At 42.2% G+C, this 12,180-nt stretch overlaps 1 protein-coding gene across 1 annotated transcript in view; it reads left to right on the top strand.

Moving 5' to 3' along the window:
- The window catches only part of LOC308099843 (endothelial PAS domain-containing protein 1-like), a 69,926-nt gene extending 60,501 nt beyond the window's left edge, over positions 1-9,425 (top strand). The window contains exons 8-16 of the mRNA XM_080448662.1: positions 304-451; positions 963-1,171; positions 1,537-1,751; positions 2,726-2,833; positions 3,563-4,050; positions 4,179-4,275; positions 5,445-5,541; positions 7,426-7,602; positions 8,272-9,425. Of these exons, the coding sequence (XP_080304788.1) occupies positions 304-451; positions 963-1,171; positions 1,537-1,751; positions 2,726-2,833; positions 3,563-4,050; positions 4,179-4,275; positions 5,445-5,541; positions 7,426-7,602; positions 8,272-8,423 (1,691 nt within the window). The 3' untranslated portion in view covers positions 8,424-9,425. The remainder of the gene's footprint in view (positions 1-303; positions 452-962; positions 1,172-1,536; positions 1,752-2,725; positions 2,834-3,562; positions 4,051-4,178; positions 4,276-5,444; positions 5,542-7,425; positions 7,603-8,271) is intronic.
- The last annotated feature ends 2,755 nt before the right edge of the window (positions 9,426-12,180 follow it).

Raw genomic sequence — 12,180 nt, 5'->3', positions numbered from 1 at the left:
CCAAGCAGCTTCACTATTTTCTTTCTATCTACTTTAAAGGCACACCCTTGAACAATCAACCATTAATTGAGCTTTTTTACATCATTAATTGAGCTTTTTCACATCATGTGAAAGATGTAAAATAAATACTTAAATAGGTGAATCCTCCTGAGTGAGGTCAGTTACAGAGCTCAAGGAAAAGAGTCATTTTGACAGCTTTTCTGATGAACAAACCAATCAAATCTATAAATCTCAAACGAACAAGAATGCACTCAACCTGTTCCTGCTGTCACCCTGTCTGTGGATCTGTCTGTCTCTCTACAGTATGCACCAAGGGCCAGGCGGTGACTAGTCAGTATCGTATGCTGGCTAAACACGGAGGCTACGTCTGGGTTGAGACCCAGGGAACTGTCATTTACAACACCCGCAACTCTCAGCCCCAGTGCATTGTGTGCATCAACTATGTGCTCAGGTAAGAAATGGTAACAGCGTGCACTTAAAAAAACTAAAACGTCTGCAAATATTTCACATCAAACTATTAATTTGGTGAAAAATCAACCTTTATCACTGCGTTATATTAGCATTCTGTGTGGATCGGAATGGACACAAACAAACAGTTCAAAATCAATGTGAATTAATCTGACAACATAAAGTCTCAAGTATAAGGGTGAAATGTTATTGCCCTGAAAGAAATGAGCCATCTCCAGACCTTTGCTTATAGCAATTTACTGTTTATTAAAATATTACTTGACGATGTACTGTGTATATCAGTATTATTTCATTATGGTTACTTAACTAAACAAGAAATGAATCATGAAACTATGTTTGCTTTTACAGATTATAATCGCAAACTAACAGCAGGCTTTTGGACAGGTTTAACTCTATTTATTAACGCCAATTATTGCTATAGCTTAATAACAAAAACAAGTTATTTTCTGTCTAAATACCTCATTGCTTCCCTCACTTCCTCTGCTGCCCCATAGTGACATTGAGGAGAAGTCAATGATTCTCTCCATGGAGCAGACAGAATCCCTGTTCAAGCCCTGCCACATGGCCAGCTTTTTCAGCACAGAGCCCGTGGATGTGGCAGGAGAGCCGGGTGACGCTCTCTTCACTAAACTCAAAGAGGAACCGGAGGACCTCACCCACCTGGCCCCGACACCTGGGGACACCATCATCTCCCTCGACTTCGGTTTGACAGACACTTTTTATGTTTCATTATTCTGATTCTTATTCTGCCAGTCTTAGGTGCGAAGGGGAAAGAAATGTATCTTTCGGACTCATAGTTCATCCCATTTATCAGATTGCTGATAAGCTAAATATGATTATATATCATGTTATATTACATATTAAATAAATATGTAATATAACTAAATATCTATATATTATTGGGGGGGGGGGGCTTTTCTGCCTTTATTTGATAGTACAGTGGAGAGAGACAGGAGAGACAGGCTGCATATCACTCACTTAGATCTTTAAATTAATTAAAATAATTGAATGGCGTCCCATCATTTCCCAGCTTTCCCTTTGTTGTTTACTGTGACTTCCTCTTCCCAGGCGACTCTCAGTTTGAGGAAACCCAGCGTCCACCAGCCTTCACCCAGGTCTCCCCCATGCCTCCTCTGGGGCCACCGGCCTGGGCTAGCGAGAGCCACAAATCTGTGGCTGCAGCCTCTGCTGCTCCAGCACCTGGGGACATGAGCTGCACATTCACTGTGCCACAGAAGCCTCCACCTGGTAGTGCCACTCCCAGCCTGAGTAGCTGTTCTACGGTATGGATGAGAAGGGGAAGGAAGAAGGGATGGATCAAAAGTGTGTGTGTGTGTGTGTGTGTGTGTGTGTGTGTGTGTGTGTGTGTGTGTGTGTGTGTGTGTGTGTGTGTGTGTGTGTGTGTGTGTGTGTGTGTGTGCGTGTGTGTGTGCGTCCGTGTAATGAGTGCATTAATTAGCTAGCGAGCAGAGGTATTTACTTAAAGGAACTTGCTGTCTATTTTCAACCATATCTCATATCTCTCATTATCTCCTATCTAGATGCAATAGGGATGACATGTGAAAAACACAGTTCTCTGTATCTGTGTGGCATAGCAAAAACTACAGGCTAGTTTAGCTCTGCCTCTAGGTCATCAGGGGGCAGTCGGAAGCTTGCACACAATTCTGGTGCGGTATGCTGGTAGGCAATGTCGGTAAGAGCAGGAGAGCTCAGATATCAGTCAATATAATACTTATTGACTAGTTGACTATCAGTAATGATTGTCCTTTAATGGCCGGGCTGGTTCTGTGTTGTGGATTCAGAGAAGGGAGAAGGTAGGGAGAGGGTAGAAGCGGTTGATGCCCTTCCTCCAGCCCCAACCTGTGAGAATGGAGGGGGTGGCTGTTTGGAAGCAACGGTCAGTCACTCACTTAGCAGTGAATGGAGCCTTTGTCATAACTCATCACTCTTTCTCCCTCCCTCTCTCTCTCTCTCTCTCTCTCTCTCTCTCTCTCTCTCTCTCTCTCTCTCTCTCCCTCTCCCTCTCTCTTTCTCTCTCTCTCTCTCTCTCTCCCTCTCTCTCTCTCTCTCGCTCCCTCTCTCTCTCCCCCCCTCTCTCACTGTGTCTTGCTTTCTCTATTTCCCTCACACTCTATCTATGTCTCTTTTATGGCTTTTCACACTGTCCACTTTTTCCTCTGCTCTCTCTTTTTCCTTCCTTCCTCCCTGACATCCTTTTTTTCCCCAACCCCTTCCTCTCCTGACTCCCATCCAACAGCCCAGTAGCCCAGGTGACTACTGCTCCGAGAGTGACCTGAAGGTGGACCTGACAGAGAAACTGTTTACCCTCGACAAAGAGAGCACCAACAGCCCTGCGAGCACTGAAGTGAGTGAGAGTGTGTGTGTGTGTGTGTGTGTGTGTGTGTGTGTGTGTGTGTGTGTGTGTGTGTGTGTGTGTGTGTGTGTGTGTGTGTGTGTGTGTGTGTGTGTGTGTGTGTGTGTGTGTGTGTCCTTGATTGACTTGAATGACAATGGCAAGTAGACAGACTTCACAAGAATATTTAAAGTCAGTGTGATATTTCACCAAGCTCTTTCATGAACTCTAAATCCTATTAGTCTAAAGCTGTTAGTTCCCCAGTCTCTGCCCTTCAACAGCCTTCTAATCTAATCCAGTGGTTCTCAAAATGACCCCTAAAAGAATTTGACCAAGTCGTGTGACCCCCATATCTTCCCAAATCACTGATAACAATACACATGATAACACACACACACACACACACACACACACACACACACACACACACACACACACACACACACACACACACACACACACACACACACACACACACACACACACACACACACACACAGAGAGAACAAAACAGAGGCCTTCTATGGTAAAACTAAGATTTTCAGCTGAAAAATGTCTCACCCATTTAGTTGAAAATATTTTTTGTTCAGCAAAGCATGAATTAGCCCTTGCTAATTTGAATGAGATGGATGGGCCTGTTTTCTGGAACATAACAGGTTAGGATTCTGGATTCTTGGCCTAATGCTGGACACAACAATCTGCTTATAAGCATAATCTGTATTTGTTTTTGATCAATATCAGGTGGACTTTTGTGACTTGGACCTGGAGACGTTGGCTCCCTACATCCCCATGGATGGAGAGGACTTCCAGCTGAACCCCATCATTCCAGAGCCGGAGCCCATGGATGGGGGTCCGGCAGGCCACGGCATATCCCCTCACCACCCTGCCAGACAGCAGAGCTTCAGCAACATCGCCAGCCTCTTCCAGCCCCTGTCCTCCTCTCCTCAGCCTCAAAGCCAGTACCAGCCTAGTGCTTCCTGGCCCCCGGGGGATAAGAGGGGCCCTCCCCAGGGCCAGAGGGAACCTAGGACTGACGGATCTTACATGGCAGACCAGACACAGATGCCCCAATACCAGGCTCTGGGTGGCAGGCCCAAAATCAATTGGCCTCCGGACCCCATTTTAACGTACCAACAGCAGCCCCGGGGGGCCAAGACCTGCCTGATAGAGCCCCTCTCAGAGGAAGAGCGCCCGTCATGTCAACAGAGTGGTCTCATGCAAAAACAAAGGTGACAGAACTGAAACAAAAACTGTGAAATTAATTACATTTACATTTTAAACCAAGAAAATGTATAAAGAGTGTATCTACGGTAACTGACAAGCTTGTGTGTGTGCATGTGTGTGCGTTTATGTATAGGTCCATGGAGAACTTTGTACAGGCTTATAGAGACATGGTTCCAGCCAGACTGACCGTGGCCAACAGCATCAAGCGCCCCTTCACCCAAATGGCCATAGTAAGTCCCATCCGACCATCCACTCACCTCCAATTATTATCACCCCTATTAATGAAGACTTTAAAGATCTCTTTGCCATGGTAATAGTTTGTAGAGCAACCAGTGGGTCGCGACCTAGGCATGGGTTGCAATTTGGTCTTATGGAATTATAGGAATTATGTCCCAACTTTGGAGGGATATAGTGTAATATGTTGAGTCCTCTGGTCAACACAAAATGCAGTCCCAGAAAGACACACACGGTCTTAGCTAGGGGTGCAACGGTTTAGTTTTTCTGTTCGGTTTCGGTTGTTTTGGTACTGCTTGTTTTTGTTTGTTTGAATCTCTGTATGAGGATTTAAAATGTTACACTTGTTACACAAGTGTTGTTCCTCTCTGCTGTCATGGAGCACTTTGTTAGAGCTGTTGTATTCAAAATAACAGAACGTTTCAACAGGTTTCAGCGACAAGACATCACATCATGCAGTAGGCTAGTCATTATGCTCTTGATATTATCACTGAAATTAGACAATATACAAGCTCACAACGTGTTGAGATGCTTGTAATTTAGATTGGCTATTTGTGGCGAGCAACACTCACAGACACAGACACAGTGCCATTTTGACAGTAAGAAATGTGTGTAAAGTGTAATTACAAAACAAACAAAGTGCATGAACCGTGGATGGCGAACCGTATGGTTCAATATTAAACCGAGAACTGTTGCATCCCTAGATGTTTGTTATGTTTGTACACTCGTTCGCTGATTAAATTGAAAAGGATGGATTAGTGTATGATTAGGGCTAATCATTTTCAGTTTTTAATTATATCGTGAATGTATTTTTTGTTTATGCAAACATTGGATTATAAAAGTATAAATGCAAAGATCAGAGTGAAGATTAGATTTTGGTTCCAATCCAAACATACAGCTTTTTGGTAATACATTTGTATTTAACATACATGATGCGTTCTGCACAAGAATCTATCATTCTCTACCGCAAATACTTTTTCGATAGATAATGTTGTGGGGTTAACATTCTAATTTTCGTTTTATTAATCAGTTGATCTGCTGCAGCTCATTGATTTAAGTGTGTGTGTGTGTGTGTGTGTGTGTGTGTGTGTGTGTGTGTGTGCATGTGCGTGTGCGTGTGTGCGTGTGCGTGTGTTTGTGTTTGTGTTTGTGTTTGTTTTGTCAGGATGACAGTAAGCCATCAGACATGATATGGAAGAGGATGAGACGTGAGAGTCATTGTGCTGTCATTGACCGCTCCCTCAGCACAGGCTCACTGGCAGGTATAGTTTGTGTTAGCCCTAGAATGTCTGTGATCTTACATACATTTCAAGTATTCCAAATACACAGTCATAGATCTCTCTCGGTCCCCCACTGTGTAGTGCCTATCTGCGCGGCCATAAAAGTGCTCTAAACTCCGTCTGTACTCACCCAATAATTAATTCCTAAGACGTGTAGTCATATTTTGTCCTCTAGTTTCATATCCATGTGAAAGTTCTGCCAGAAAACGTGTGTTTAGTCAAATATCTCCACTTTTTCACGAGCTGCACACGGACGTGTTTCTGTACGACGCGAGGGGCCAGGAATGATTGCAGCACTGAATATACGTAACTTCCTTTAGGACGCACAAATGTTTGGGACACACAATTGGCAGGTGATGATTCATTACCCCACAGCAATCACAAGCACCTGTCAATTGTGTGTCCCAAACATTTGTGCGTCCTAAAGGAAGTTACGTATATTCAGTGCTGCAATCATTCCTGGCCCCTCGCGTCGTACAGAAACACGTCCGTGTGCAGCTCGTGAAAAAGTGGAGATATTTGACTAAACACACGTTTTCTGGCAGAACTTTCACATGGATATGAAACTAGAGGACAAAATATGACTACACGTCTTAGGAATTAATTATTGGGTGAGTACAGACGGAGTTTAGAGCACTTTTATGGCCGCGCAGATAGGCACTACACCAGGGATGTCAAACATACGGCCCGCGGGCCGGATCAGGCCCGCTAACTAGTTTAATCCGGCCCGCGAGATGATTTTGCAAAGCATAAAAAAAAAAAAAAAAAAAAAAATTAAACTTTTTTTTTTTTTTTTTTTTTTTGCCAAAAATGTTTTAATTGTTTTTTGGCCAAGTCTACACCTGCAACCACACGTAACTTCCACTTTCCTCTTCTTCTTCCTCGTCTTTGTATTGGTATTGTTTGTGTTGGAGCGCCTCAGTGCGGCTGCAGAGTTCATGTGCAACCTCTTCCAGAGAGAGATAGAGACACTAGAAACTCTGCTGGAGACACAAAACAAACTGTGTAGACTTGCCCCTTTGAAATAAAATGTATTTTGGCACACAAAAAAATAATAATTAACGGTTATCGATTAATTAATCGGTAAGGCCTAACGGTAAACGGTTAATAAAATGTCTCCATTTGGCCATACCTATTTGTGAAGTTTACATTTTCAGAATGTGCTTGTACTAACTAAGACTAAGTAAAGTAAACAAAGAAAACTATCTGAAGTTGTTGTTATTGTTATTATTAGTTATTATGCCATGATTTTACCGGTCCGGTACCGGTCCGGTCCGGTACCGGTCCGGCCCTCTGGCCCTCTGGCCCTCCTCCATGTGGCCCCTGAGCTAAAATGAGTTTGCCATCCCTGCACTACACAGTGGGGGACCGAGAGAGATCTATGACTGTGTATTTGGAATACTTGAAATGTATGTAAGATCACAGACATTCTAGGGCTAAGTTTGTGTGTGTGTGTGTGTGTGTGTGTGTGTGTGTGTGTGCGTGTGCGTGTGCGTGTGCATACGTGTCCACTTATAAAGTCTAATTGGTGTGAGTGAGTGAGGGTTGGCCCACCTTCTGGACTCAAGCACCTCTCGAAACCTGCAAGTCAATGAGTGCAGAACCATTATCAAACATCCACTATCAAGTCTGTTTCTTATTGCATAGGTAGCCTTGATTGCTTGCATTGATTGAGTTTAGAGTCAGATTTGTCTAATTGTAATAGGAAGTGATATCTGTCAAATGTAAAGATTGTCTATTGTTTTCTTTTGACTTCTTGTACAGTATGTAAATGTTCTGTTTATAATGAAATGATATTATGTCCATTATACTCTTTGTTATTAGGACTATCAGTGTAATACCCCCCCCCCCCCCCTTCTCTCTCAGAACCCATCATGGGGAGAATGACACCAACATGTGTGTCCCAACGTCTCAGCCCGCTGTTGCAACACAGGAAGTCTCAATATCCAGGAAGTGGGATAGGTGGTGTGCTGAATAAATCCTTCCCCCAGCAGAGCTATAGCTACGCAGAATTTGGCATGATGTCTTCTAACAAGACAGAGGGTGAGTTTACCGGATGGGAGCTCCCACCCAGTCACGTGGAAAATGCACAGTAACATTTGGAGAGTTAATTTAACCCTGAAAGTGTACAAATGGAACTAAATGGACCTTTATGGGATTCATAAAATAATGGCTAAATACATGGCCTAATGTTTAGGAGTCTTGGGACCAAAAAGTGGCTTCACTGGCTTCGATTTAGCATAGGTAGAGAAAATGCCAGGCAATGTAACATTTTAGTCCTCCTGGTACAAAACCAGTTGAGAGCCATTGGTGTAAGTCTTCATATTTTCAACATTTGGTGTTGCCCAGACACCACTCCTTGCTAATGTTCCATGTTTTAGTTGCTTCTGTCAGACCATTAACAACTGGTTTGCCAGATTCTACTGATTGTCTTACAAAACACATTTCCGTTCATGTCATAAACATTTCATCATTTAAAAATTATAATGCATCTCATTTTCTCTCTCTCTCTCTCTCTCTCTCTCTCTCTCCAATTGCTCTCTCTTCCCTGTTTTTCTTTCACCTCAGCATATTCTTTACTTCTGTCAGGTTTCTTTCTTGCCCAATACTTTGTCCAGTCCATTTTTTTGTCTGTACATTTCTCCATGAATCCCTGTTTACCTAACTTGTCTGTCTCTGTGCCCCTGTGTCTGTTTGTCCGTCCATCCACAGGTGTAGCCAGTCGTTTGTTGGCCCCTTCCTTCGAGTCCTACGGTCTGCCGGAATTGACCCGTTACGACTGTGAGGTCAACATCCCTCTGCAGGGCAACTTGCACCTCCTCCACGGTGGCGACCTGCTGAGGGCCCTAGATCAGACCGCCTAGAGGATGGGACTGGAACCCGCAATCTGCCATATACCCAGACTTACGCGCAGTCCTGGACCTCGACCCACAGTCTGAGACCTAGGCCTTTATTTTTGACCCTCCCACTCCTGGGCCTGCTCAGTGCCTAAGGCCAGTCCACCTCCAAAATGGTATTTAAAACCATAGCCTGCCTTACATAACGTAACCTACTCTATGTCCTTGGGTATAGTTCTCATTCCTACACCGCCTATAGGTGTAGATCTACTGTACAGTATAGACCTTTATCTTCCTAAACCCAAAACTAGCTGAGAACTCAGACCAAAGGCGTGAGGTTTAAAATCATCAACTTGCCTTAAAGTAAGGCATTGTCCTTGCCACGTGCCACTTACAGCCACATCTGTGCCTATAACGGCTAATTTATACTTTGTAATTTATAACTGTGTCGCTCGTCAAGGATAGCTGATAGGGTCACATTTTTCAGATATTTTCAGAGAGCTTCGTGCAGTTAGAACACCCTCCCACAACCTATCCATTACAACAAAACGTACACCAGATATAGCCATTAGCCAAACAAGCCAGCATCCCTATAAAGCCCTGTATATAGCCCATAAGACCCGGTCTTAAACTATATTAACCCTATCCGACCTCCTAAGCCTTTCAGGAGAAGCTTAATAAAAGTAGCCTATTATAGTATGACACCATGCTACCTGCACACAAACAGGAACCTATCCAGCCCCCGGACCTTACTTAACTGTACTTAAAGGAGAATTCCGGACATTTTAAGTGTTATCTTTGATGTGTCGTTACTCACCTACCGACGTAAACAGTGGCATTGTTTATTTCCAGATATTCCCCTGTCGTCATATTTTCAACCTCCTCCGTTGTCATAATGGGAGCGCGTGTCATAGGGAAATTCGTCTATTATAACCGATGCAAAGTTATTTTTTTCTCTACTACTACTCATTGTGGAGTCTGATGATAGTCAAACATGCAGTGAAAGTTCCTGAGAGGCTACCGCTAATGACGAACGAGCTAACGCTAGTTGCTTGTTTCTCTCCCAGAACCTGGCAACTTGGTGTTGCCATGTTGAGAAACAAGCAACTAGCGTTAGCTCGTTCGTCATTAGCGGTAGCCTCTCAGGAACTTTCACTGCATGTTTGACTATCATCAGACTCCACAATGAGTAGTAGTAGAGAAAAAAATAACTTTGCATCGGTTATAATAGACGAATTTCCCTATGACACGCGCTCCCATTATGACAACGGAGGAGGTTGAAAATATGACGACAGGGGAATATCTGGAAATAAACAATGCCACTGTTTACGTCGGTAGGTGAGTAACGACACATCAAAGATAACACTTAAAATGTCCGGAATTCTCCTTTAACAGATGTATGTTTTAGCCCCACCCCCACAGCAACCTCAACACGCACAGAGTCAGACCCTGCCTATGTTTGCCTGAATCTATAATATCTGTATAACTATTATCACTATCCCCACCCACACCCGCTCACATTTTCACTCCATCAGGAGTGTCATACAGTGCCTATTTCTCATTCCCCAGCAGCCCAGCCCTCTGTCTTTCACTGTAGCATTAGTTAGCTTCACTTTTGGTCTCTTTGGGTCAGCTTTATCTATCTCTATCTATAAATTATACACATTATATGGTTATTAGTTATGAGTCTGTTTTCTATTATCGAATTGAAATCCTTTGTGTTTTTGTGCTGTTATTGAATCTCCCCATGTTGTTTAACCACATCAATGGGACACCATAATGTCACAGTGTTGCTGTACACACTATATATCTCTCTAACTCTCTTCATCTCTCTTTATCTCTTGGTTTCTCCTAGTTTTGTACATATGTCATAGACATACTAATAAACAAATACTAGCCTATATAACCTACTGTAAGTTTGATATTGTAAAGTTGTTTTGTTTCTTGTTAACTTGTGTGACCCTTCAGCTATGTTTTCCTTCCATTTCATAAACCTGTATTGTTAGGGTCTCTCTCTCTCTCTCTCTCTCTCTCTCTCTCTCTCTCTCTCTCTCTCTCTCTCTCTCTCTCTCTCTCTCTCTCTCTCTCTCTCTCGCTTTTGTTTGAACAGACAGTTCAGAATCATGCATACACATAATTATGGATTTAAGGCCTGCTCTTAATGCACAAGTCACATTATTATGGAGAGGAACAGTTGCAATGATTAGGATGTAGTAATACAGTAGGTTGTGTACTGGAGCATAATCAGGGTATGGATATTTTTCTTTTGGTTCACACATGAGACATATAACTACATTCAAGGTATTTATAAGTTGTAGAAACTCCATTATGGATTTATAGCATTTTAATATTCCTGTAACACACAGAATTTGACCCCTGCTCTTGAAAGAGCTGGTGAGCTTATGTGGTAGCCTGTTGACAAACGAACATTTGTCAACTTTAACTATCTCTAACTCTGATACCTTTTTTCAACATTCATCTTTTTCTTCTCTTATTCTCTCTTTCATCTCAGTCTCACTCCTTTTTTTTTAGGTGTTTGTCTAGTGCGGTGACCACTTTAAATGTTTAAATCATAGAGCTTTGCGCACATATACGTTATGTATTTAAAAGAGAGAACTATAATGTCAAAGATAGTGTTTTTAGTGTTATGTGTCCTGGTACTTTGTCCTATCTACCTTTGTAGATGCAGACGGAGCAGATTCCTTAATGTTGATGCAGATGTTTCTTGCTGGTTTCTCTTTTTTGTGTTGTTTCAGTGTTGTGGCATTTTGATTTATTCCACAGTTTTATGCTAAAGTTTTTAATGACTGTTGGCAGGCCAGTACTGTTTTTGTTCTTGCTTTAGGAAGATATAACAAAAAAAGAAGAGAAAATAACAGAAAAAGAATTACAGATGAAAGATGAATATACATTTTCTAAGTTGTTTTCTATGTAGCATTTTGAATATTGTAAAGGAGGCCAAGTTGTCACAGCATTAATCATACAGCTTTTCAGTAGCATATAAAGCATTGGTGCTTCATAGACCATGTAACTGTTATCTGTTTTAGAGACAACTTCAACTTGTATTACGTTTCTCAGATCCACGTTCACTAACACTATGTTTTTAATGTTCTGGTTTATGTTTGTGCTGAAATTCTCTTTAAAGTTGGGTTCTAACTGATGTAATGTGCCTTATCATTGCCTTATGGTTGTTGCAGTACTGACTTGTACCTGAAGAAAGACCTTCAAGTGCACAGTCCATTCCCTAATATCTGTAGATGATTTCCGTAACTCTGGGGACCTTATTACAGAATAAAACCGAAACCATAAAAGACATTATGTCATATTACTGGAGGGATATCATAAAGCCTCCTTTTAGATTTCCAACTTTTATCTAACTTTTTATGACAAATACCTATTTCACAGCAATATGCAATAGTGGCAATGAATCCACATGAAACCAACTTTGTTCTCTATCCTAGCTTGTTCACAGCCACTTGGTTTAGCAGCTAATGTTAGCCTGCAAAGCCACAAGTTATAAAACATGGATAATAAAACGTAATTATTGTTGTTGTAAACAGTTTTATGATGCAATTGCGATTTCTAGTTACTGCTGGCTCAATGCTTCTGCAATGTTGATAATGTTGCTTTTCCTTTACATCATTTTGGTTGGAGCTATTTATTATAAAATGCACTCGAATTGCTGTTTTGAAATCCCCCCCAAAACGTAGATATTATTTGTCCTGAGCAAGGATGAGGTGACAGCTGTGTAACTTCAGTGTGTCTGTGCTGGCCAAAGTGGAAA

This window comes from Gymnoscopelus braueri (genome assembly GCF_963280865.1).
Source record: "Gymnoscopelus braueri genome assembly, chromosome: 14".
In the NCBI taxonomy this organism is placed as follows: domain Eukaryota; kingdom Metazoa; phylum Chordata; class Actinopteri; order Myctophiformes; family Myctophidae; genus Gymnoscopelus; species Gymnoscopelus braueri.
Note: the sequence above shows the minus strand (reverse complement) of the source record. Positions and strands in the feature narration are given on the sequence as shown.